The 27,646-nt window shown below is 40.6% G+C and overlaps 1 protein-coding gene across 2 annotated transcripts; it reads right to left on the bottom strand.

The window, feature by feature from the left end:
- Nucleotides 1–3,867: 3,867 nt before the first annotated feature.
- Nucleotides 3,868–27,540, bottom strand: NELFA (negative elongation factor complex member A). Of its 2 annotated transcripts, XR_009277617.1 has the most exons (12): nt 27,289–27,540; nt 20,060–20,231; nt 18,794–18,955; nt 17,783–17,872; nt 15,809–15,939; nt 15,571–15,640; nt 14,655–14,743; nt 13,388–13,499; nt 10,957–11,213; nt 9,849–9,948; nt 8,129–8,370; nt 3,868–3,890 (listed from the first exon to the last, which is right to left on the bottom strand). XR_009277617.1 is itself a non-coding variant. In XM_058838365.1 (11 exons), exons 1-11 carry the CDS (start codon nt 27,538–27,540, stop codon nt 8,186–8,188), a joined length of 1,620 nt encoding a protein of 539 aa, XP_058694348.1. In that variant the 3' UTR covers nt 4,083–8,185. The 2 variants fall into 2 exon arrangements, 1 of the variants encoding a protein (XP_058694348.1); XM_058838365.1 differs by lacking the exon at nt 3,868–3,890 and having other exon boundaries at nt 4,083–8,370.
- Nucleotides 27,541–27,646: the final 106 nt, after the last annotated feature.

Here is a 27,646-nt window from a genome sequence, read left to right as displayed (position 1 = left end):
GCATCCTGTTCAAACACTCCAGCAGTTTGTGCCAACTCCCTGGCCTTGCCCAGCCTGGAAAGGATAACTCTTGTCCAAGGCTGTCCTGATTCATCCAAGATGAGCAAGTAAAGAATGTGCCATTAGAGGTTTCATCTGCTGAGGGCAGACTTGGATTTCTGAGCTTCCCAGGCTTTACAAACTCAAGGACCACCTTGGTGGCTCTGCATTAACTGCCTGCAAGTCACCTGGGTGTTAGATACCCAAGTGACCTGTTTACAAGGAATGCTACCTGCTTAATAAGAAACATCACGCAAGAGACTCTCTCAAACACCAGCCTTCTTCACAGTCACCTGTGACCTGCCACTGTCTTGGCTTTTGTCAGCTGGGATGTGACTGTAAGTGCTGTGGGGGTAAAAATCCCCAGGTGGGCTCGCACCTGCAGCGGGGACAGTGCAAAGGAGAGGAATGCGTGAGCTGACAACAGATTGTCACATCCACCAGCCTGAAAATGGCAGGTCACCAGGTGACTCTTGAAGGTCAGGAAGGTGTTAACTACAAGCAAAAGAGAGCAGAGTGGTTGACTTGAAAGCTAAATATCATCCTGTTTCAACCCTCTCTGCCATGTATAGGGACGCCTTCCACTAGACCAGATTGCTTCAAGACTGATCCAATCTGGCTTTGAACACTTCCAGGGATGGGGCAGCCTCAGCTTCTCTGTAAACCACATCCAGTGCCTCACCATTTTCACAGTGAAGTTTTTTTTTTTTTTCCTTAATAACTGATCTAATCCTGTACCCTTGCAGTTCAAAGTCATTCCCGCTTGTCCTATCACCACATGTCCTTGTGTCCCTCTCCAGCTCTCTTATAGCCCCCTGAGGTAGCAGAAGGTGCTGTAAAGTCTCCCTGCAGCCCTCCCTTCTCCAGGCTAAACAACCCAAATTCTCTCAGCCTGTCCTCATAGCAGAGGTGCTCCAGGCCTCTGAGGATCTTACTGGCCCTCCTCTGGACTCAGATAATTTATCCTTGTATTCTTGGGCTCTTCCCATGTTTATCCACCGCTCCACCACACTGTTGGTGTCCTAGGCAGACCCATGTTGGAGTGGCAAATGACTGTCATGCTCCAAGGCAGGAAAGGTGCTACAAAGCTGTCCTGTTCCCATGACTCCAGGAGAAGTGGTGGTGCTTGGTGTGCTGTATCCAGCTATTTGACAGGACTGAGGTCCTTTGGCAGCGTTGCTGACCCTCACCCTGCTGCTGAGCTAGCAGCTGAGGGTGGGCTGGGCTGCTACTGTGGCTGGGAAAGAGCAACATATTCAATCTGCAATTAGGATTCTGATGGGCTTTTTCTTGGAAAAGATTTTCTTCAAGCAATTTAAGTTGTGATTCCTACCTAAACTTGGCTGTGTGTAGAAGAGGTACCAGCTGCAAGTACTTGCTCCTCCACAGACAAAAAAGCAGAAGCACTCCTGACCCCCCTGGGATGCACCACCCCACGGGCTGTGTTGGGATGCAACAGCCAATCCAGACCCCTCTTTTAGATGCAAGGTTATTCCAAGGTATATCCACTGACTCCCATAAAACACGACAGGTGTCTGGGCTTTAGGGATGCAGGTCTAACAAGCAGTTAACAGCTTTGTGCCCAAGAGGGGGCCAAGACACTCCCACAGAGGTGAGGGGGAAAAAAAAAAAAAGAAAAAAAAAAAAAAAAAAAAAAGCACCAGCACTGTTCCCAGAGGAACACACGGGGCTCTGTGCTCCGGACGGTGAAATCTCTTCGGGAGCGAACGGCCACGCGATGGCACCACAGCCCTGGGCAGGGGACACCGCCACGCCCGGGCCCCACCAAAACCACCCCACCCAAAATCGGCCTTTGGGAGCTGCTCTTCCCGAACTGCGCCAGCAGAAACCTCCGGCAGGGACGGCTGTTGTGGAGGTGGAACAACAAAACCCGCAAAAGGGAGCTGGAGGAATTTAAGTTAAATGTTATTACAGTCACTTCGAAACACTCTAGCCAAAGGAAAGGTGGTGCACTGCAGCAGGGATCTGATGGTTTAGCCAACCATAATCTTATACAGAGGCTAGAAGTTTATTTTTTCACAAGTAGCACAGAACATTTAATTCTTATTTAATCCTCCCATCAGTTAAAAAGGTGCTCTTAAATGGACCAGTGTGTCTTGGGTGTCAGCTCTAAGGCTGGAGGTCAAACCCAGCTGGTGCTTTAGGCAGAACAAGTGCAGGGGGTGTTGCCTGTGCTGTTCATGGCTGCAGCATCTGGGGAAGGGAAGGAGGAAACACCTTCCACTGAGGCACAGCTTGGGTCCCCCTGCTCTGGATCCATGCAGATGACCACAAAATTTTAGTACAAGATCAGCTGGTCTTGCCAACTCTATGTCAGGAAACAGCCAATTAAAAAAAAATAATTCTAATTGAAAGATGAAAAGGAAAAAGGAGAGAGACTACGGACTTCAGTGACACCAAATTATGGGGCAGGCACTAGAAACAAGCTTATGTGCTAGTGAGGGGTTCAATCAACCAATTGCTTTCCATTTTCATTAAATTTCTACCAGGAAGGAATAAGTATATTATAAAACCAAATGCTACACAGGAAGCACATTCTGAGAAGCAAGTAAGGGACTCTCCCCAAGTTCCTCAGGAAAAGGTCCCAGAATCCCAGAATGTTTTCAGTTGGAAGAGACCTTAAAGATCATTCAGTCCCAACCCCCTGCCATGGGCAGGGACACCTTCCACTAGACCAGGCTGTTCCAAGGCCCATCCAACTCAGCCTTGAGCAATTCCAGGGATGGTACAATGTAAGTGTCTTGAAACACAGCAGGCTCTGGAAACAGTCACCTCATTTACTTTAGAACAGTCAGGTTTTGCTTCTTGCCTAATTTCCCTGTTCTCAGGAGAGCCTTTACACACACACCCGCATGGCACGGAGAGGAGTGGAGTCCAAGACGTTAAGCTCTGTCTAAAGGCACTTGGAACACAGGACAGCACCTGGCAGGGGTTTGCTCATGTCTGGAAGACAATGCTTGGTCCATCAACAGTCTTAAAGGTTAGCATTAGATCAACATCCTTAACATTAAATCCCCTACAGCGTGGTACCAGCTAAGCCTCTCCAAAGCGTCCAGTGGCACAGAGACTGCTAAAAACAGCTGGATGTGATTCTGCGCAGGCCAGCTCAGCAGGCAGGTGAATTGGCACATCCCTGTTCATGCAGAGTGTGTCAGGGTCTGGGCACCAGGAAATCTCAGAAAGCAAGTCCTCTGTGAAATAACAAATGAAGTGTGTATCTCAACCTCTCCCAAAGCTTTTGTCCCAAGCATTCTAGCAGAGCAGCTGACCTGGAATTTAATTCCCTTCCTGGCTATTTGATAAGGTCAACCTGACACAGGAAAGAAAAACTTCTGAATATGTCTGGCACCACCCCAGCACAGGCAAGTGGAACAGAGCCATTTCACACAGCTGCACACAGAGAAATTGGGATAAGGCCAGCCACACATCTCTACATAACACTGTAAGACAAACCTTCATGCTTATCACAGGACCAGACACTAGGAACAGTATATGAGCACTACAAGTTCCTAAAAACCCACAAACCCCACCCTAAAAACCACTACTCCCAAAACACACTCACCTTCTGCAGCACCCAAACTGAGAGAAGCCACCATTGCTTCAATTCAGATAAAGGTAGTGTTGAAGAACAACAGGGTTTATTCCACACTTCCATACCCCATCCACAGAACCTGGGCATGGCAGATCTTCCATCAGATCTCAGCTGTGGCTCCAGTGCTTCAGCACAGGCACACCCACACTGCAGACACAGCACCCAGGGCTCACCTACTTTCAGTGAACCCACACATGGAGCAAGAGCAACTATTTCAGTAAATCCACTCACAAATATCCTAAAACAGCAAAACCAGCACTTGTCAGCTTTGAAATGCCAATTCTGAAATGCATGTACAGAAACAATGCCACAAAACTGAAAAGATACACATTATCAGGCAATTTGGCTGTTTGGTCTCAGGCTGGTGGTACATCAACTCAACTGTTAGTACAATAAAAAACTTGGTTATTAAGAAGAGCAGCAGTCCACATCCTTAGAAAATCTAAATTTTTTATTATACATACTGTATTACACTGAAAATACGTACCCAAAGACAGAATATTTTGAATTTACATCTGTACATAAAAAACCAAAACAAACAAAAACCAATAGAAAACATACAGGCTATGCTATAGATGTGACATTTTACAAAATGACAGTTTTTGTTAAAGGCACCAGATTCCCAGAGGGCTCTGGCTTAACATTTTTTCGTCTTTTTTTTTCCAGTCAGATCTTAGTATGAAAATGTGATTCACTCTTAAACCATGTGATGTCAAAGTCTCAAGATTCTTTTATCTAGACAAGTGGTCTGCTCTTTGACACAACTTAGTGAGAGAAGTGACTAATTCCACATGGAGATGTCAAGCAACTACTAAAGGCTCCCACTGTATCCTGGATCCCATGGTATTGAACTGAAAGATTAAATGGCAAAGCCAGCACTGAAAATCAGGTTAACCCACAAAATACCAGCCCAGTACTAGAGTGTTAACTGTACTAAGTCTAGACTGGCTTGTATGGAGGTAACTACAAAGCATTAGAGTAGCAAAAGAATGAACAAAAGGATGGAATTTGTGATCAGAACTCTTGCTCAGCATCCTTCTTGGGCTCCCTTTCTTCATTACCTTCATTTCACTCTTTCTGGTCCTCATAGCACACATGAAAGAAAATGGAGCCTTCAGAAACCTAGCACTTCACTATAGGACAAGTTGAAGAACTCTGGATAAGATGAATGTGCTCTTTCTCCCCTAAAGAAAAGTTTGGACAGGACAGGGAAAACACAAGCCACTTTCACTGCTTCTTTCTCCAGTATTTCATACTCAAATCAAAGAAGCCAATTCACATCATGCCTAGGCTTGCACAGACAGGGGCATCTCTACAAGCAAGAGCAAGAGAGACTGGGACATGGCCCTTGACGAGGTGCAGTTCAAGCTCAAAGTTTTCTAAAGTTTGGGCTTGCTATTTCCTAAAACTTAATGGTTGGATAAAGGGATGAGGAAAGGACAAAAGCAAAGCTTTAGGAAAATTCTGAATTACTTCTCAGGTCAACTCAGTACATCTGCAAGTCATTCTAGAGTAAAGAAATGCTTTCATTTAACCTTACAGCACACACACTGAGCCTCACTGAATAGCTTCACATCCAAGTGACTGAGTATTTAAGAAAAAAACCGTCAAGTTCCAAGGCCAGATTTTGTTCTGTATGTAACAATTCCAATATATTGGAATTTCAATATTGAAGTTGCCCTTTCTGATTTGTCTGGCATTATTCCTACTTTCAGAACACAGATTTGATGATTTCATTCGCTGAACCAAAGAACTCCATGTAGCTTTACTTCTTACTGTATCATTCTAACAATGTTACAGAAACTTCCCTTGCTTTAGGCATTTAAACACTTTCTAGATCCACAGATCAAGTTGAAGTAATGCTCTGGTATTGAGGGTCATAGAGTGACTTTAAGAAGTAATTAAATTTTGCAGTGTTAAATTGTCTCATCCTAACGAGTTAACGGAATTAAAAATACACTGTAGTTCTACTTAAAATTTCCATTTATTGCCTATGACTGACTTTAGACTAACAGGCGTGGAGACCAACTGCATTATGCAACAATTACAAATAGCAGCATGGTTAAGCTTCCTACATACTACTGCACTCAAATGACTCCACTGCATTCTAGAAGGGCTTCTTGAAGAGCAGAGGGACAGCTATCTCCACCCAAAGCACAGGTCTGAAATGCAGGCTTCTGTGGACCCAGAAAGCTTAGTGAGGGACCACCATTAATCTCCAGCAAGGCAAAAGAGCCACCACACAGCAGCTCCTGACCACGACTGAACTGCACAAGTCTTGCATCAACAGTTTAAGACAGTACATGACCTTCAAGCCAGCCAATTTCTAAAGGCTCATTGTTAGCAACTGTATCTGATACTTGCAGCTCATCTAGCAAGCAGGAGCAGCTAAGACAGAAGTATCACACACATTTACAGAAAACCGGTCATCACAAGGAAACTTTAAAATCTGAATGCAGACAACAAAAGGAATGTCACTTTTCTTTAAGCCTTTCTTCTAAAAGATGAATACTTTCATATCCTATCATTAGCCCTCACTGTGTAACACTCTAAAACCAAATAAGTTATAACCATAACACATTCTACTAAATTCCTAAAAACTAAAACTCACTACTCACCCTCACTTGTAAAGCTGTTTTCTAGCTGTTTAAAAAGAAAAGTTGGAATCAAAATTACCATCTACATTGTTTCTGAAATGGGCAATTCTGGGGAGGATAGCCTGATGTGAAAGTTAAATGTAACTTCCACAGTAAAACATGCACAACACTGTAACAGCAGCAGTTACCATCAAACACTGCCTGTTACAGGAGCTAGAACATTCTGTGTATTTGCTTAAATAAAGTTAAGAAATCTATGCTTTTGGTCACATCTTAAAAAACTGTAGAATACAGGGAGTTTTTTAAAATATTATTTATACTTGCCCTGTCTCGTTGGGTAGTTTGATTGAAAAACTAAGATTAAAATGCAATGAAAATTCCCCAATAAAAAACGAGTCTAACCAAACATCTAAATGTCTTTCTTAGTATACAAGTGTACTATGGGATTTGGTCTGGTTTTTTTTCAGAAAAAAGGAACAAGAAAAAAAGAAGCCTCATTTTGTTCTAAAAGTTCTACTTCAACATGAACCTTTAAGTCAGCCCAAGGTACCTCCTGAACACATCACCACTCTGCTACTCATCTTTGTATTTCTGCCTTCTAAGCAGCATTCCCAACCAAGCACAGCTCCACACACAAGTACTGGCAAGAAACCAGACACTGAATCCAAGACTTCTTCAAATGATGAAGCCAGGTCTCCCAAGAAGGAATCCTGACTTATGTATATGAATCTTCTCAGTAAATGCCAGCTTTGTTTGTACTGTTAAAGCCAGATTATACCAGTGGTATGAACACAGTTATAAGGATAAAAATGTGCTTCTACTAGCAGGGGACAAGTACAAGGCACATTTATATGCCAGTATAATTGTGATCACATTAGCAATTATACTGATAATACTACACTGGTAAGAACCACAGCTACAGTCATTCAAAACTTTTTGGGTCAGGGCTTGACCCAAAATTCATGACTGCTCAACCAAACATACATTAACAGTGCCTCAAGACAACAAAACTTCTACTCAGATGTGTCTCAATCATTTCTAGGGCCATTTTTAAATCAAGCTCCAATTGGTTTTGAGATGTAGCTGTTTCCCTTCCTCCACCTCAGTTCCACTGTGCAAAGGGCTTGTTATGCAAGAGCCATCCACAGGCCAACTTCTACCCCAAGATTCCTATGACAAGAAACCATCACTTCTGGGCAGTGACCAGCCACAGTTACTTTCATAATTTTGATGGGTTTTTTTTCTTCAGAAAGTTATGATACTATAACTTTCTGTCTATCTCAAATAATGCCAAATATAGATTAACTCATGCTGGGCATGTACATTGACAATATAGAGAGTTAACAAAGCTGCTCAATCTCATCCTATGACCCAAACATAAATAAACATACAGTGGGCACCTTTGGACACTGACATCTACCATCTGCAATAGTTTTACTGCAGCTGAAATACAAAGTTATCAAGCACCGACCCGTGGTACTTCAAACATCCATTCTCACGATAGAACTCATGTTGCCAAAGAAAATGTTTTTACAATAAAGATCTGTGCCCTCAGTTAACTGTGAATGACTGTGCAGTAGTCTCCTTTTCTGGTATTCAGCAGTAAACTGCTCCCATCTGTAATCTTTCAGCTGTGATCTCCTTTTGCAGCATCCTGAACTGCAGGAAAACAAAAACACACCAAAATTTTCTACCCCCCTCCCTCAAGATCATCATTCCCTCTCCCAAGATTAATAATAAAAAATAAAAAAAAAAAGCGCGAGTTTGACACCACCATCTTTTGTGTTCACTGAGCTCAGTTTGGTTGAAGAGCACAGCCTCTGCTCTGAAGGGTAATTAGAAATGTACACATGAATGCCATTTTGTACAGTTGACATACTTTATAAGCTGGTTGACTCTAAGCTTGATTTGGTCCAGTCTGCTGCTGCTTCATCTCTTAGGAAACATTAGTTATAGGTTTGTACTTCTTGAATCTGGTCCATTCACCAGTAGCATAGTTCATTTCAAAGACTGTGTCAACCAACATAGTGGTGCTGCCTGTGCCATCTGCCTTTGGTAAATCTTCTGTATGTTCACTAAGTTTAATTTGGATGATGTCACCTTGCTCTTGGCAAGGATTCTCTGTGGAAACAAGGAGAGAAACATGTTATACACTTCAACAGTATATTAGACAAGATAGGCAGTTTTTATGCTTAAAAAAAGCCCAAACAACAAGTCTCAAACCCAAAGCTGAGCAAACCACAGACAAAGATTTTTCTCCCTCCATAATCCTGAGACCAAGTTTTAAAAATAACAAAACCAGACCCCAAAAGATGAAGCTCAAGGCTAAAGTAATTGGAAGAACAATAAAAGAGGGAATAAAGCCTGCCAGTGTCATGTCTCTCTGCCTCAAGAGTCAGAAGAGAAGTTTATATTTAAATGGAGTTGGTAAACTTGAACTACCAGAGTTACTTTACTTGGGAGACATTTTGTAGTTAAATACTTCAAGAATTTTTAGCTGTTAAGGAAGCCCAAAAAGCTTAATTGAAACCACTTGTCCCAGACTCAGCTCCATTCCAGTAGAAGTTTTAAATGTTACACTTCAAGATACTAGAATGATGCTCAAGAATATCAGTTGGCAGTTATTTATCAAACCTTCAGAAGGTGCTGACATTATTACTGAAGGAATTCATACTTCACTATACATGCATATGTGAATCCGTATCACACACACTTCCAAAATAGTATTCTACCTTGTGGTAGAAAAAGCTGTCCATGCAGATATTAAAGTACAGCCTCCTACAGCAATTTGAAGTAGCATGGAGTACTGAAAACACTGTCATTAATGAAAGATGTACCAAACTCAAAGCTCAGGGATCACCACAGTAACTCTGCTCTGGTCATCCTCACTAGTGTATTGCATTACTCCAAATGCATAAGCCACACTTAGGCTGTGGGACTCTGGTGATAAGAGCCCCCAAATACCAAATTAGAAACCAGAGCTAGTGCAGATGATGGAGTTCACTTAAGGACTCCTAAGCCCCTTCTCATCTTACATCCGATAATCTTCTAGGCAAAACAGCTTTGGTCTATCAAGGCCAACACATAACAGGATCCAGCTATGAGACAGCTTATCTCCCTGTGATTCACAGCACCAGTAGTTATCTAAAGCCTCTGAGATAACAGTTGCCAGTTTCTAAAGCAAGGAATTAGCAAAGGGGCTGTGTACTACTCAACCGGTACATCAACTGGCCACAAAAGAATTTACATTCCCTGGTCTCTAGGCAGAGAAGTAGCACCCAACCACTTTGTTCACTGCTTACCAGCTGCCTTGTTTCTCTTCAACCCTAAGCCATAATTCTACAGTGAGTTCTGTTATATTGCAGTCAGCAGCTGTTCTAACAGACCCAGTTGACTTGGTGGAAATGGACCCAGAAGACCCATTTCCCGGTAGTTGGAACTACAATTCGTAAAATTATGTAGAGTCCAGTATAAAGCAAAGAGTACCATACATACAGACAAAGCTAAAGCAATGCACTCTCATATGCACATTTAGAAATGCTGAGCTGTATTTCAGATTTGTGTATTCAGAAAAAAGCTACAATAATATCAATACATGCCTCTGGATCCAGCCATGAATCCAAGTATAAGAGCCTTTTCTGGCCTTGTAACTTTGTTTGCAGTCTTGAACATTTCCTGGGCAGCATACATTTGCTCCCTCTGTAACAGACAGAACAAACGTCAATTCAGTTAAGAAAAACTCTGCCAACAGGAACCCACAGATGAGCATAAAAGAATAATGTGAAAGTTTGTAGGACCCACAAAAAAGTTAACAAAAAAGACATCTTAACCTCAAGGCTTCCCCTTTGCAGTGCTTATACCTAACACACACAACAGTGACAACTGAACTCTGGACATTGAAAAGACACCCCGCCTTCAAATAGCTACAGAAACACATAAGAGGCTTAATGCTTATGTTATCAATTTTGTGTCCTTTATGACATTAGGGAAGAAAAGAAAATCCAGTGCTTTCTCTACAATCCAACAAACCCAGGCTTGCAATAATTTCAGAGGATTTCTTTTCCTTTAATAAATGCAGTAGAGGTACTGAAAAGAAGTCACCCAGCTTGTTAAAGTTCAGTTCTTGCAAGCCAGGCTTACCAATGTGCTTAGCAAAGTCTTCTGATCAGTTGCATCTTGAACTGAACTGCAAGCATGCATATAAAATATACCAAAATACCAGGAATAAGAAGCTTCAAGATACATCCTCACTCTTGGTCTTTGAAAAACATGCAATGGGATGATGAGGTGATCAGAAATCTTTTACCTTTAAATAATCTATTGATGTATTTTCTTCTACTACAGCAATGTCAGGACAATTTTAAGCAATTTATATTATATGCAATTGGCTGGGCAATTTCTGCTGGAAATATACCTTTCTCCCAAAATTCCTTATAATGAGCAACACATTATTTTACATAACATACAGCATTAAGTAACGACATCTTACTGCAACATTAACACTGCACAACTAAAAATGTTGTGAATAATGTTAAGACAGCAATGCTAAACCACAAAGTATTTTTGTAATCTTCGGTTATAAAAAAACAAAGCCTCATCTAAAAAGCCTCAACCACTCCATGATCCAAAGGCCAAGAAATGCCAACATACAAATGAGATTGAATCCACATCAAAATCATCAGTCAAAAAGAAGCTGTTTTTACTTACTGTGAGAGAGAGGCTTTTCTTCGGTGGTGGCTGTTGCTGAGTTTGGGGGGCCACTTGTGGTGCCTGTGCCGCAGGGGAGATGGCAGGAGGTGTGGTGGGTGTTAGGGGTGAGGTAGGTGTAGCTGCAGGGGGATTAGAGTTACTGTTGTACATGGGTGTTCTTTGTTTGAACTGTGCAGGGAGAGTTGTAGTAGCATTTGGAGCTGCAGGCTCTTCAGTCTGTCTGTTGGTCTGCAAGGCCTCTCGTGCAGAGCCAGCTGCAAAAACCAGTCAGGATAATTAAAAACATTATTATCCACAAATAGGGATTAGCATCACCAGTGGCCTTTAAAGGAAACTAAAATCTCTGATGATTCCATTTTAGCACCACAATTCAATATACCATCTAATATCCATATGAAAAAGTAAAGAGCTAATGCTCTTTCCATTCAGTTATCTTTAGAAATAATTAGACAACAGAGTAACTAGCTGTTCAATATGGATACACCATACTTAGCATCAAATTTGATGCTTAATCAATATCCAACTTATTAAATTGAAACTGCTATACTTACTTTTCAGTTTATATAACTATAACAACTGTACTCTGATCCTACCAGGATTGTTGCTGTACTATTACATAGAGCAAGTCCAAAAATATTTCATCAGTTTTTACCTAATGTAATGGCAGCTTTCAAAGGAAGCAGATGAATATACATGACTATACTGAAAATACAAATATACTTTAACAGATGTCTGAATTAAATGCAGTCTTCACAAATCACTTGTTATTTAAACACTAACTGCTAGAAGTTAAAACCCCACAGCTTTGACAGGGTTTAACTGTTCTTTCTCAAAGCTGATCCATTCACCTGCAATAAGGACATCATACGATTCCAAACCTGGCTGCAGCTGGAGGCAACTCATGAAATCACAGCAGCCTGACCACGCAAGTTACCATCTGTCCAGCCAGTGGAAATTAGCCAGTGGACAATACCTACGTTTTTTTGCAGCTCTTGGACACAGGCACAGCTGCTTAAACACCCTTCACAAACCTGTTTACACTGTGTTCACAGAAGGGTAAAGGCAGATATGGATCAGAGGTACACTGATACCCTTCTGATCAGATTTTAGGAAATTAGATGTCTATGGTTCTCCACCTTGGCACAGACAATGGTTTCAGCAATACTGGTATTTTTCAGTATGTTGAGACAGTTGAGAGGATAAACATTTGCAACTATGAGCTATTCTTGTACAAATTTCATTACTGGCTTTGTTTCTTGTCAGAATAATTGACTTTCATAAAGTAATGTCTTAATTATGCAACCTCAGATTATATGAGGCCAAATCTGTGGATCTTCTGTGTGTGTCTTATATCAAGTAAACAGTTTATGTTCCTGGTCCATAAGAAAAGCTAAATGCTCCATAGTCCTAAAGGAAAGAATAGAGAACAGAGAATTTTAAACTCGACTTTTCCTGCTGTTGAACACAATGCCAACACTCTGGAAAATAGCACTACAGCTGCTGACACAGTGATGTGTTCTTGGCTGCATTCCTTCTGGAGATGCCAATTTTCTGCCAGAGAAAGATATGCATAGACCTTCAGAGAGATTCTGAACTGTTTTGAGGCCAAATGAAATGATTGGGTTTTGCATATGCAGTTTTCTATAGTGCCCAAAATGCCACAGCTCACAAACAAAAGTAAAACTCATGTATTAAAGGGAAATGTTGGTTCTCTGTTAGCAGACAGGTCTGGTAATGAATCCCAGTCACACACATCTGTTAGCACAAACTGATACATTCCGTTGAAGATTTCACACACAGCAGGGAAGGAAAAATCAAATCAAGTTGATTAAAATAAAAGTGTAGGAAAAAAGGACTTGTACAAACTATTTTTTACTATTGGCAATTTTCTAGAACTGAAAATAACAGCACTTCCCAAAATATGCAGGAGGTCAGCTATTATCTTTGTTATACAAAGGTGTAAGAAAAATGGATGAGTTAATCCCAAACTGTGTGAAAGGTAATATGCACTTGCTTCTAGAAATAAAACTGATTTCTGAAAGCAATGGTTTGTACGTGCTAGCATGTGTGTGCATGGAATATATACTTCAGACTTATACTGATTACTCTTTGGGGATTACAAAAGCTGGATTTTCTATTACTGTGCAAGAAAAAAAAAAAAAAATCAGGAAATTGTTTCACTTACTTGACCTACCTAGCAGTCACTCTAAAAAATTAGAGACAACAATCATTTTCTTTACTTAGGTTCAATAGTATGTCTGGTTTCCCCAGACTCAAAGGCTGGAGTCTTGCAATGGATTTTATATTGTTAATGTGGAGTTTCACTCAAGTTGAGGGACAGTAGGTTTGTAAATAGAAGAGCAGCCAGACAGTGAAACTGTACAGAGTTGGAGTTATCAGGTGCCAAGAGTAAAGAAGTGTCTGTTACCTGGCTGTGTTTCAGAGCTTGGGATATAGGAGGACGACGGCACCACACTGGGGGTAGCAGGTAAATAACTTGTAGAAGGTAGTGCAGGCTCATTGTTCAACGAGCCAAGTTTCTACAGAACAGAAAAGAAAGCATTAAAGACACACTGCAAGTATTCATGGGCTGTTTCTGCATTTTAAATAGAACTTCAGCATTAGTTTTACTAAGATTTTCCTTTTGGGAACTTAACTGCAGACTCCTATGCTAGTTCTACCTAACAACCTGTTTAACTTTCTACTTCAAACATTAGAATTTTGTGCAGATGGCACTCTATGAAGAATTATGCTCTAGGATTAAGTGATCTGCCTGAGGAAACATGCTCTTCACCACTAGCAAGCACAACCATGTTCATCCACGGGCATAAGGCTTACTAGGGTATCACCCAGGAGAACACAAAGCCCTCTGGGACATAGGCAAGCAGAAGGCAGCAGTAACATCACTGGCAAAAATGGCATTTCCACTGATACAGGCAGTCAACACCAACATATGACTGATGCCTTCTAGGATGATAAGGCTACAGAAAAAGCCTCATTTTGTACTTAATTATACATGACACTGCATACACAGAATAATGACAGCAGCATGGTTGACAATTTCACTGCCTGATCCAGCCTTGTGAACATAAGGGGGTGAGAAAAGAAAGAAGTTTTGCAGAGAATAAGTTAAATAGACAAATAATTTAAAGCAGCCCTACTACATAAAATATGGACACTCTCTAACATGTGGAACTTGCTAAAACAAAGATTATCTTAGCACTCTTATCCTAGCAGAAAGAGAAGACAACCTTCACTCCTGACTCTGGCCTACCAAGATCTGTCTGTATGTCGGCCTTGGCTTCTCACACATGCCCAACTGTCAGTTTCTCACTCAAAAGCAAGGGCAGGACATAACATTCTTGTAAAACCTACATCCTGACTGAGAAAACAAAGCTACAGCATGGTTTGTAATATGCTGTATCTGAAATGGGAAGAAAAAAAGCTTACACATGACTCATTCTCACTCTCCCTGACTGAACAACTTCTAGCAAGAGGTTTGATTTTTCTTTTGTGAAAATACAATGGAATTTTGAAAAAATTATGTAAAAGTTTTTATATAAAGAAACATATTTCAGCAAGTGAGTAGAATATCATTACAGCGTCTAAATGGTTTAGATAGTACATGTCAAGATTATATATATTTTTTTTTTTGACTAGTTGGTTTTTGTTCGATTGATCTTGCTTAGTTTTACCTGTGTAGATACAAGGCCAGCAGCATAATCTGGGGTAGCATTTTCTACTACTGTTTCTTCTTTGGCTTGCTTTTCCACAACTTCTGTATCTATTGCATAAAACCAGAAGCGAGTCAAAAATTTTTTTTCAGAAACACTGAATACACTTTTTAAACAAAGAGATAAAAATGCATTTCTCAAAGTATGCTAAAACATGCTTGAAGAGATATATGCTGAAATAGATACAGTAATCTCCAAACAGAGTTTTATAATGAACCCAATAACAACTGAATCACCATTTACAGGATATAGTAACTGAGTAATCTGACACTAGAAGGCATGAAAGCCCAAGCAACATTTTAACTGTCATTCTGGTTTTGTTCTGAGGTGGTACTCTTTTTTTGTGGAACATACAAAAAAGTTGTTTTGGGATAAATATGCTACATAGTATATCTTCTTCATAAGGTTTAGTAAGGTACTACCCTGCCACTTGCCTTAAAAGCAGTGTATCAGATACCATTCCCTTGTTAAGGTCTCTCAGTCAAAATTTTGGAGAGTGCTACAAATTTTTTCAACATCACTTTCACATAATTTACATGGCCATACAGCCAGCAGAAGTGAGCATATGAAAATAACTCAGAAAAATGTCCAGCACTGAAGCCACTCACACACCTATGAGCTGCCCAAAGCACATTTGATTAGCTCAACCCTTTCACGTGATTGAGTTACATTACCTAGGCCAAGGCAATATAAGTAGGAGCACTGCAACAAGTGAAAATCCCCCTTTAAAACCTGTTTGGATTGGTATCACATCCCCTCATTTTTTAAAATTTAGCTCAAGCTAAGATTTAGCAAATTAAGAACAAAATGGTACTACAAATCTTGATCCTATTTGCAGGTGTACTGATAACCTTTGTAAGTAGACTGCTGTACCAACCTAATGTCTTTCTTCTTCTCTTTGCTTCACGGCCAGCACCTACCATATCCAGCTCAGAGATATCTAGAAGCTAAAAAGAAAGACCACAGAGAACTTAATAATCATTGTTAAATGTATGTAATTTATCTCTAAATATCATCCTCATTTTTTTTCCTTTAATACATTGATTCAAAGCAGCAGCAGAAATTCACTTAGGTGAGAGAAGAGAACCGAGCAGAAAAACAAGGAGTGCACCTACCTTTACTCCTCTTTCTTTGCGCAAAGGTGTTCTTGAAGGAGGAATAGGAGTTCTGTTTCCAGAAGGACTAAAAACACTGGGTGCTGAAGTACTCCTGAATGGAGCTTGTTTTGGTATTCCTTTGAGTGGTGCTTAGGGAAGAGCAAAGAAAGCAATAACTGAAATATGTGCTTAACTGGTTATGAAAAATGCTTTAATAAGTTCTTCAGCTCTTCCCCTTCTTAATGCACACATTATCTGCCCTTTAAATTAAAATGTTTATAATGTGGAATTGGATATAACACTACATATCCCTCAAAGGTCAGTTAGATTAGGTTTTACTCTTCAAAGGAGGAGGAAGAGCCAATCCCTGATCAATGCCTGCAATCCCACTCTACATGAAGTAATCAAACAGGTGCACTGCTAATGAAATTTACTCTTCCTATACACACAGATGCTTTCCTTACTTCTAAAAAATAAACTCTGAACATCTAAAACAGTATAGAACATACATCTTTTGAATCCAACTATTGCCGAAGTTGCTCTTTGATTTTCACAATCTAATTACTTGGTAAAACTGTATTTAACCAAAAATCTTAGCCAAGCTTCTGCAGGGCTAAGGGCTCATGATCTAAGGCAAGGTACTGCCTTCACAAAGGGGTGTGAAATTCTAGAGCTGCTGTTTGCACAGGCAAGAGGACCCAGTCTGCATCTATAGTGCAGAGCACCTGCTGTCTCAATACTCAGTAGCTTCAGCTATACCTGCAAGCACCTGCTTCCTCCCAGCTCTATGATGCTGCCCTTCTACCTCACACTCAATGGTACCACTAAATCCAGCAACCTTTTAACTATTATTATAAATATATACATTTATATAAATATGTAACTATTGAAATATAAGGGATACATATACAGGTCTTTGAGCTTCCTGACAATCTCATCATGCCCTGCAAGCTGAAGATAAACAGAGAACTTCAGTTTGAGCTCAGAGACTCTATATCCCTCTAAAAGTTGTACTGGAAATGTTTCCTCCATAGGACAGTGCTCTGACCCATGTGAGCAGAGCAAACCTCAGCGGGTCCCCAACTCCTGTTTCTAGAGGCCAACTGGCTCTAAAGGCCAGGTCTAAGAACTGGCTTTATTAATCCAACAGCTACACAGAATGCCAAGAACTAACTTTTCTGTAATGGAACAATCTTTAGTTCAAATTACAACTAGACCTTGTGCATTTTCTGCATGGACATGAGGCCAAACTTCAGCCCTCAAAGCCACATCCTAAACAGCATCAACACAAAGTACTTCATAGCTTCCAGCCACAACACCAAAAAAAAAAATCACTCAAAGGTTCACACCTCAGCATCACTAGTGGCCAGGAAAGTTATACCTGTGCAGTGACTTAAGAGTATGTAATTAATAAACCCTCTTCTCACACCTTATTTGAAGAATTCAAGCAGTTCAAGAACTTCAGCAAATAGCTGAAATGCATTAATACAAAGCAGAAGGATCATTCTACAGGTTTGCCATGTAGAATTCACTGCTCAGCCTTGGCTGCAGAAAACACTCTCCCCACCTCTTTCTCCAGACAGAATTATACAAATACAAGATAGCTTCAGCCTACTTCACAGCATTTCAAAGAGCACAGCAGACTACTGTGATCCACTGCTCTCCCTTTTGGAGCAACACAGCTTAGTCAGGAGTTATTCCTGGAGTGATGCAAATTAAATTCCTATCAAAGTCTACAGGCATGATCTAGCTGAATACAGTTTAGAAGCATGGCAGATATACTTGCCATTTAAAAAACCCCACACACTGTTGTTCTTTCCAACAAGACATATCAGAAATATTTAAGTATCAAGAGAGAGGGAGGCAGAAAGTGAAAACCCTCTGCTTCAAAAAAAAATTAAGCTTTTGTAAAAAAACAGATGGTAATTTTATTCTTCATCAAGGCCACTTTATCAGGTTTTCTTTCTGAGAACTGATGAAAGTGAGCCATACTTGTTGTATCTATCTTCTTGACCAGTCCTCTGCCTTTGGCATGGAAAGGCACTCCTGCAGTCTTCTTGAGCTGTTGCGCAGTTTCTGTTGCTAAAAAGAAAAATGGCTTTAGTTATTACAGAACCTGTGCTGAAAATATACAACACATTGCTTCTTACATAAAATGTTATTAACTAATACATAAAGAGATAGGAATAGCAACAGAGAAAGAATTATACTTTAATTAAAGCCCAGGTCATTTATGTGAAGTAAGCATAGTATTAGGAGAAAATGAAAAAATCAATATGACCATACAATGGACAAGATGGCCTAAGCTAAAAGTAATTACCAGAATAGGGTATTTACTCAATAGAAATTTAAATAATTTTTAAAAGTTATATGACACATTATGAAAAGTTACAAATTTTGTATTTAACCAGACAAACTCAAGTGGTATGCAACAAAGTAGCAAGCTGCTGCAACAGAACAGCAGCTGCAGTGAACTATTTTAAAGTCACTTAGTTCAACCAGCTACCAATCCATACATGTACACATATGCTGCCTTTTGTTAAGGGAAAACCTTCCTGGTTTTTACAGCCTGTACATCCATACAGAGTGAAAGAAAGCATTAATTAGCAGCTCTTGTACCCTGCTCCAGAAGCACATGGCAAAATAAAAGGGTTCTCATTTTACTTTTGTTTGAGGAGCTTTAACCAAAGCTGTCCCTCACAAGTCCTCCCAACTGACTGTTACATATACCCAGGAGAGGACCTCTCTGTGCTTTATAGAGTAACAGCTCTTTGTATGCCCTGAAATCTTAACAGCATTTAAATCAAGATTAGCATTTTAATGCAATCCTGGCTGGAATGACTTGCACCTGGCTCTTCCACACATCAGTCCATCCTCATCCAGGAAAGCACTTATAACAGAAAATTTTAATGTGTATCACCATTCTGGAGAACAAGACTGACTATACCAAATATAAGTCTTCCTTTCACCATTTAATTTGTACGCAATCTTAATACTACTTACACTTCTGCAAGAGTTCAGCTCTGAGAGTGGCACTTTTAGGTTTCCTTTTCAGCTGGAAATGTTTCACTGGGGGAGTAAGTGGCCCAGCTAGTGTTGTCAAGGCATTTTTGTTTAAATATTGGCATTCCAGCGGCAACATAGCTGAAGTTTCACATTCACTTACTGCATAAAGAGTCAACACACAGGGGTATTAGCACCTCTTTGACAGCTAATGGCAAAACATTTTACATTTAGACTGTACAGGTGGTTTTAAATTTTAGATAACTTGTATAAACACCAAGAGTACTTTAGTTCCAATTATTGCACAATATATAACCAGTTATTTGTATGTTTGTTTTTCCTATTAGCTTCATAAAAGCTTCCATTTTAATTATACCTAGTCAAATTATAGGTATCTTAAATATGCTACTATTGTCAAAAAAAGATAGAAGCTATTAAATTCTCAGATTCCTTAAAAATCACACATGTAAACCAAACTACTGAATGAAAATCCAAATACAAGTGTGGACAGACAAATGATAATTTGTTTACAGAAAGAAAACAAAGTGTTTCCACCTCCAAGTAATTTAATTATTGTTTTGGTGCAATCTCCAGCCCTGAGATAGTGTCCATCCATGGATGCCTGAGGGCTTTCTCTAGACAATGTGTTAAATAAAACCCACTGAAGTAGGAGTAGTTTTGTGTCACCATTTACTGTCTGAAGCAGCAACTGTGCAGGTGCCTGACCCTGAATTTTCAGCTGCTGGGCAATCTGTAGCTACCTGGCCCTCAGTAGCACAACTCTTCCCAAGATCAGTCTCCCTCCAGCACTTCTCACCTGCTGTCCAGACACTTCCAGCAGAGGCAGCCCCTACGCAGGACAGTGCTGGTGCTGCCACACAAGACAGAAACTTGCTGTTGTCTTGGTACCACAAATGGGAGACAGAGCAACACAGAAAAAGCCTCTACTGACTAAGTTGCAGCACAGCCTGTCTGTGATACTAATGAATCCACACAAACTTTTGTGTGCCTTTCACACTCCTGGCAATAACTGACATTAAATTCGAATGATAAATGAAAATATAATTTAAGAAGCTACCATTCCTCAAATGCCACAGTTCTCAGTCCAGTACCATTCCAGGTCATGAACCGTGGTAGTTCAGAGACAAGACAGTGCTTCTTCTCATACCTCTACTGTTAAGACAGCAAGGCTGCCTGTGAAATGACAGGTTATTCCTAAAAAAAGGCACCGCATTCGTGCAATTTTCACCAACAGAAAAGGCTTACCTTTTTCTCTAAGCTCTCCTAAAATATCTTGAACATTGGGATTCTGCTCTTCAAGATCAAGGTTAAGGGAGCCAGTATCTGGAAAGGATTTTAAAATATCAGCTACCATTAAGACCCAGGGGTCTGAATCCAAGGTAGCGAGCTGGATAATTTCAGTCAGTGCCCCTTTCATCTAACAAAAAAAGAAAAAGAAAATCAACCAATTGGAAACAGTTTTAAACAGGTTATAGCTGGATTTACTTTAAAAGACACAAACATGCAAAATGTTTCACTACTGGGGGAGGGAAGAGGGAGACTGTTTCCACACAGTTATACATTAACTCTAGAACCAAGCAAAGAATGAACCAAGGTAATTTTTTATAGTGCTTTCAGCTAATCTAACCCAAGTTTGTTTTGAGCTTTTGGCAGCTCAAAGTTTTGTTTAGCACTGGGCATTTTTACTAAAAGCAGCAGGCAAATTTTTACATTCCTGTCTCCTTCTGTTTTACAATCATACTCCCTGTGGACCCACACCTATCCAGTGATAGGAATATGCAAATAGATTACAAGTTATTTAGAACAGGCATCTAAATGAAGATGTGCCCCTTGCCAGCCTACAGCATAATTCGACAGATTATATCTGCATCATAATTGTCTTCAAAATATTACTTAAGTGTAGGCCAAAATAAGCTAATCAATACTGTATCTAACAAAAATTATGTATTATGGAAGTAAACACAGCCCTCTAACATGCCACAAGTAACAACATTTTCCATCTACCCAAAGTTTCCATAGTCAGAAAAAAGTTATTTTTCTATTTTGAAAAATACAAAATAACACAAAGTAAATTCTAAGTTTCATTGTAACAGTATTTTTTTAAATTATTGACCAGCATATCTGTTGGCACTATGACATTAAAATCAAGGTGACTACAGTCAGGGGTTTACTTCATTCACAAGTTAAGTATAAACCCCCAAAGACTGAACACTTTCTTTTTTTCTAAGTAAATTTTCATATAACCGTGACAATATTAGCTTCAGAAAACTAAGATGTTCAAGATATTCCGTGTGTATAACAAGCCACAAAACACAACAGTAAAATTACATCAAGTAGTTCACCAAACTCTATCTGCATGGTATTAACACTGAAGAATGTACAAGCAAGGATATTCAAATACATGAATTTTGATTTTTCACCACCCATTGTGGCACATATAGCTTAGTCACAGTCATCATGTTTCTGAACACAGGAAGACAAGCAAGAGACTCATCTTCACCTTTAGGCTGTATTTCTTTCCCTTTAGTTAAGGCACTCTTATTTGAAAAGGTTTAATAAAATAAGCTTACTCTTTGCATACAACTCTAAATAAAAGTTATAGAAGTTAAATTTCTGCTCCCTATTCCTCTCCCATCCACTTTTAAAGCTCAGAGGAAAACAAACATTGACGTTTCTCAAGTCCTTTCATCCACACGATGTTACTGCCCTCTCACTTTGGAAGGGTTTACAAATCCACTACAGAGCCACTTTGTCCTTTACCCTCTGCGTGTTTGAGGGCTCACACATTATGTGCTTGTGAAACAAACTGCATCAGTCCATCTTGCCCAAAATGAGCATCTCTGTAGCTTTAAGCTCAACCAGCTCCTTGAAGTGACTGACTGCAGTCACACAAACACCAGAACCACAAAGGGAGGAGAAGGAAGAAGACACTACATAGGCCAGTTCCCAACTTCAGCAGGGACATGGATTTGCTTTGGGTTAAACTGAGCACATAACCAGGACCACACACTGTTAAATGTGCTGTCAAATTAAACCAACACTTACCCAGTGGAAAGAATCAATTTCTGAGGCTCTAGTCTTTGCTGTTCTCTATTGCTCATTTCTTCCTCAGTAAATGTAACCCCACCAGAACCTCCACACACTTGTCCACCTCTCTATTCTAACCCTAAACTCCTTAACAAAAGTCACTTCTACAGTGGATGAGGATGACTGTGAACACTATCAAAGCAAAGTCTTTTGTTCTCTTATCTGTCCTAAAGCAATCAAGGTACTGATTTACATGAAACACCTGGAAACCTAAAACATCCCAGAAGAGCTGATGAATTCATAGCTTTTACAAGCTTTTCTGTGGACACCACAAATGCAGGTAAGTGTACAGAATGTCATTTCCCTCATCAAAGCAAAGTCAGACAGTAGCTAGAGGAAATATTTCTCTTGCATCCTCACAATTTACCCTTCATATCTACTTCACAGAGCTCACATTTATATAAAAAATTCACAGAGCTACACGCCCATGAAGTTCCTGTAGAGCTCTGGTCTGGGCATGTTGCATCCCCTCTGCTCTCAGCACTAAAGTTCAGGCAGCCTATTTATGCCAAAACCCACTGCTTTACAAGCTTTTGGGTCCTTCAAGAAAGGAGCCCAGAAACAATTTGTTTGCCTAGCACTGGGCAAATACTGTTATCACAAGGCCTCATGACAGAAAGAACATGGTGGAAGAACAGTCACTACCACACACAGGGAAGCAAAGCAACTAACAGGTACTGTGAGCTAACCAGAGACCTTGCCTGAATATAGCTTTGCATCTAACAAGCCTGGATCCAAGTTTTGAGTCAGGTTTGTCTTCAAATGGCAATTTAAATACATGTTCCCACTTCAGCGTTCAACTGGCAGCTGAAAAGAAACATTTCATTTCTGGTTTGAGAATGCGTGAAATGCAACTCATCAGGGAATCCTACATGCAGTTTTCCTTTTACTTTACAGGGCACAGCCATAATCCCAAATTCTTACATGTCTATGATTGCAACACTGGGTCAATAAGACTCCCATCAGCTCCAACCAGCATCTTGTTAAGCATGAATGGCAAGACCCGATGTAACATTTTCCAGTTTCTCATCTAAAACCTAAGTATCTTAAGTATTTTTCTCAGCCTGCAAGCACAAGAAAAAGCATAGGCCATGACTAGAAACATCTAGCAAGCAGGGATCAGGCAGGATGGGAAGTGTCTGGGAACAGAGACAAAGGCAGATTAATAATGGCTGTGCAGGAAGGACAAACAGGACTTGGGAAGGTATAAAAAAGGAAGTGTTAATAGTAACACACAACGTGACACCTCCAAGATGACTACTTGCAAAGAATTCACATTTATTTACTTTATAGTCTGCCTAAATTAATGTGTATGATGATACTTTTAGACAACTGCATCAACAGTTGGCTAGCAAACCTAATGAAGCTTTAATCTTTCTGAGGCTATAGGAAAAATGGTATTTAATAGGTAGCTGTATTATCATTATAGAGAATTTTCATTAAACTAAAAGCATTGTATTGAAAACACAGTATTAATATTTACACAATACAAACCCAGGATGGGTCAACAACCACTATAGTAATGTGGTTTGCATTTTAATCATGAAAAAGAGCTGAAGTGGCCAAGAGAAATATTGGATTAAAATATACCATTTTACATCACAGAATAATGATGAACGCTAAGTGCAGGACTGAAAGGTGCACGTCAGCCTGTGTTTTCTCGATACAGAGAGAAATGCAATGTCCCCTCTTACTCCTTTGCACCCTTACTCCACAATTCCCACTTCCCTGCACAGATGGCTCCTGGTCCACATAAGCCAGTATAAAGAAACAGTTTTGATTCCTACTGTACTAAATGGGCAGGTCCCTGCTGGGATAGGGATCTTCCTCTCAAGATAATTCAGAGAGCACAGAAGCACAGTCCTTGTTCCAGACTTGGTTGTAACATCACAGTCTAATCCTGAACAAATAAATTAAACCTTGGCATAAAAAGAAAGCTTGAACTTGCCATTGTGAATCAGATTAACAAGAATATAATATGCAAAATAAACAGAAATAATAGTTCTGCCAAATTCACAACCGAAACTCTGGTCAGCACTACACTGAGCTTTAGGAATCATTTCAAATAAGTGCAATTATCTAGAAAAAAAATGGCAGATGAAAAGCTGTAAGATTCAAGAGTTTGCAAGTTCTGCCCAGAGAATTACAGTGGGAAAGGAATTTTTGATAACTGCCTACAAAACACAACTTAAAATGAAAGCAAATTATTCTTATTAGTCAGCAGGAACAAACATGCAGTAATGAGGTTCACAGCATGATAAAAAAAATTAGGTTTATTACCTGTCCCACAAGAGTATTATGAGGATTAAGTAATTTATATCGATATGGTATTTGGAGTGTTGAATGAAAACATTATGAAAATTGAAACCACTTAAGTGAAGGACTGATCTTTCAAGAGAGCTCACTGAAGATTCACTTGTCTAGACTGAAGCTTTCACAGAGATTTAGAAAGGACCAGGAGCAATTAAATCCATTCTAAACCAAATACCACCGGTTTCCTTGATTCCCACATAGCTTTTTACTCAAATGTCTGCTCCCAAATGATTTCCATGTTATTCTAAGCTTTCATGAAAATGCTTCTATATAGAAAACAGAAAAAAAAAAATTGAAGAGAAAATAATTCAATTGAATCTGTTATTTAGAGAAGGGAATATCTTTAAACATTTAACATATCCTGTAACTGCTATTGAGATTCCCAAAGCTTTACAAAGCTGATGCAGTACATTTTCCAATACAATTAAGCTTCCAAATGCCAGCTCGGTGCCTCTCGTACACGATCAATACAGACTGGCACATGGCATGGGAAAAACATATGACGTTCCAAAGAGAAAAATTAAGTACTCTCACAGTTTAATAACTTTCAGACATGGGAGTGATTTCCCCATGAAAATTGACAAATTCACTTTCAGGAAGCTATAGCTACCCTGTCCTGGCAGGTAGGCACCACTTCCAGCACTCCCTGCCACACAAGCAAAGGCTACTGTAGAGATGTGCACAGCCATTCTGGACACAGACATATTTATGTATTTTCTGGGTACTGTGTGCAAGGTACTCCATGCCAATTAAAACATCAAAATTCTTGATAGTAAGTTAGGTGACAAATCTACACAAATAAAACTGTTAGCAAACTAACTACAAATGATGAGCATCCAGTAAGACAACAGTCCTTTCTGTCAGCAGTTTGGTTACATCAGCTACTTTTACCATTTATAGAAGGAAGCCTGTAATGATAATAGCAGGCCTACCAGCAATGTTAAGGGTTTATGCCCCAGGAGTTTTCCTATTTTTAACCTTTTTTTAAGGCACTTCTCCCAGCTTAAGGAAAAAAAAAAAAACAAACAACAAAAACACATGTTCCTGAAACAATTAAAGATGCTAAAGTTTAATATTTCATTGTAAGCTGATGTTGCTCCATCAAGCATCATCGGTTTATAATGAAAGATTAAACTTATGATTGAATTCATGAACTCTACTTAACAGAAAAATTGCACAATATTTTGTTACAGCAGTAACAAGAGCTTTACATTTGGAACACAACTGATCACTTTAAGTACACAGTAAAAGGCACACTGACTGACTTGCTTTTCTCTACATACACTTCACCTCCACAGCTAACACAAGCACAGATCCAGGAAAGCTGCTGGCTGCCACCTTCCTTGGATTTGGTTTAAAATGTTCACCCAGTGAACACTCTTGAAGCATTTCAACAAATTATTTCAGTTTGCTTGAATGCTGCTCCGTCAAAGAGTTGCCATGAGTGCTATTTATGAAGGTCCCTAAGCTTTTTGAAGCTCTTTCCAATCCAAAAATAGCACTGATTTTTCTAAACACTGTAATACTAATTTCTTCCAGGCTACTTGGATTTTCACATTAAGTTCACAAAAATTTTGCAAACTCACAAGTTCACATGAGCTCCCATCCCCCTTTCTGGCCTTGTTTATTTTGTTTGTCCAGAACACGACCCCATTTATCACACACAAGGATGACAGCTTGTTCACTGAACAGGCACTAAACACGAATATCATGTTTTTAAACTTAGCATAAACATGCTGAACAAGAATTATTTTTTCTAAAGTGACACCACTGAAGAATCATACAGATGCATGTGTCAAGACAAACACTGACATACACTAAATTATTGCTTAAAGGTGATGCTTGCCCATTTTCAGCCTAGAAGTGAACAAAAGCTGAGCATACAACAATCCAAGTTACATATCACACCCAGCCTGGTATATATGTATATTAAGCTTAAGAAGCAGCTGTGTCTTAGCCAAGTAAAAGACTGGTAAAAGCACAGCTGAGAATACTCTACACAGGAAGGTGAAAACTAACTACCACTTCCATGATTGTTACCAGGAACTACTACTTTACATGATGGAAGTAGGAAAGGAATTCCTCCAATCTGGCTGAAGAAACTTAAGATTTCCAGACATTCTCCAGCTATTACCCCAAATATCTATAGCTGCCTACTGGTAAGAATGAGCCAGGCAGATGAGGTATGGTCCAGGGCCAAATGAAAAAGCCTGCAGAGCCAGCTCAGACTCGAGCCAACCAGTTTATTAGCTGGGGCAGCACAACAGAGGAAAGCACCAGCTGTTCCCAGAAAGGTAGAGAGGCAAACAAAAAGCATAGACATTTTCCCCAATCAAGACCTAACTGCAGGCAGGTGGGGAAAAAGCACTGCTCAGCACAGACCCCAGATCTTCCACTCCCAAGGTTTCAGCACTTGCTGCTGTCCTTCCTAAAGCCGAGATGCTCGACTTGTGACACCTACACAGCTGCCAGTACTAAGGAGGGAGTGGAGGAAGCTGAACACACACACGGCTGCTCCTAAACGATCCTGCCTCTGTCCTAGCCGTGGCACAACCACTGCCTCAGAAAAGCCCTCTTCCCTGAAAGGCACCCAAAACACAGCCCTACAGAGACCCTGTGGGCCACACAATGGGTTTCAGTCCAAACTGCTTTCCAAAGGCTAGTGCCAACCAGGGAATTCCCGAAGAGCAGGAAGAGGAGGAGCAGCAGCAAAGCTCCCACTCCACTCACTCCCTTATCACGGGGAATCTCGGCGCTTTTCCTTACACCGAGAACCGAGTTGGAAGACTTTCTTCACTTATTCCTGCTCGAGGAAGGCTGCGAGGGAGAGGCGGGGATGGCTGTGGGGACCAGCCCTACCATACGCCCCTGCCCTAAGGGGCTGCGTCCGTTCGGCTGCGCCCCGCGGGCAGCCCGGGGTCCCCCCTCCCCGAAGCCTCCGTATGAAAAAAAAAGGGAGGGCGGGGGAGGTGGTGCTGGCACTGCCCCCCCTTTCTCCCCTCACGCCATCTCCGACCTCTCCCCCTCACACACACGCGCGCCCCGCTTCGCTGCGACTCCCACCCGGCTCTCACCTCATCCACCGCCCGGCGGGGCAGGTGCAGCATCCCCAGGAGCAGCTTGAGCTTGACGGCCGAGGAAAGGCCGTGGAAACAGAGGCGGATGTTGTCGATGACCGAGGCCGTGAGCAGCGAGGCGATGCTCGGCGGAGCCCACAGCTCGTCCGTGGAGCCCAGTTTGTTGTGCAGCCACAGGCCAGTGTCGCTCTCCCGCATCGACGCCATCTTGGGAGCGGGGCGAAAAAAGAGGGGATTCTCGACGGGCATTTTATGAAGGCACCTAAAGGGAGGGAGGGGGTGAGGACCCCTGCGGGTCGCCGTCTTGTTCGTAAGCCAAAATGGCGGCGCCCAATGAGGTTGCGCTTGGAAGGCG

This window comes from Poecile atricapillus, chromosome 4 (assembly GCF_030490865.1).
Source record: "Poecile atricapillus isolate bPoeAtr1 chromosome 4, bPoeAtr1.hap1, whole genome shotgun sequence".
Taxonomy (NCBI): domain Eukaryota; kingdom Metazoa; phylum Chordata; class Aves; order Passeriformes; family Paridae; genus Poecile; species Poecile atricapillus.
The sequence above is the reverse complement of the archived record's forward strand: the minus strand, read 5'-3'. Positions and strand labels throughout refer to the sequence as shown.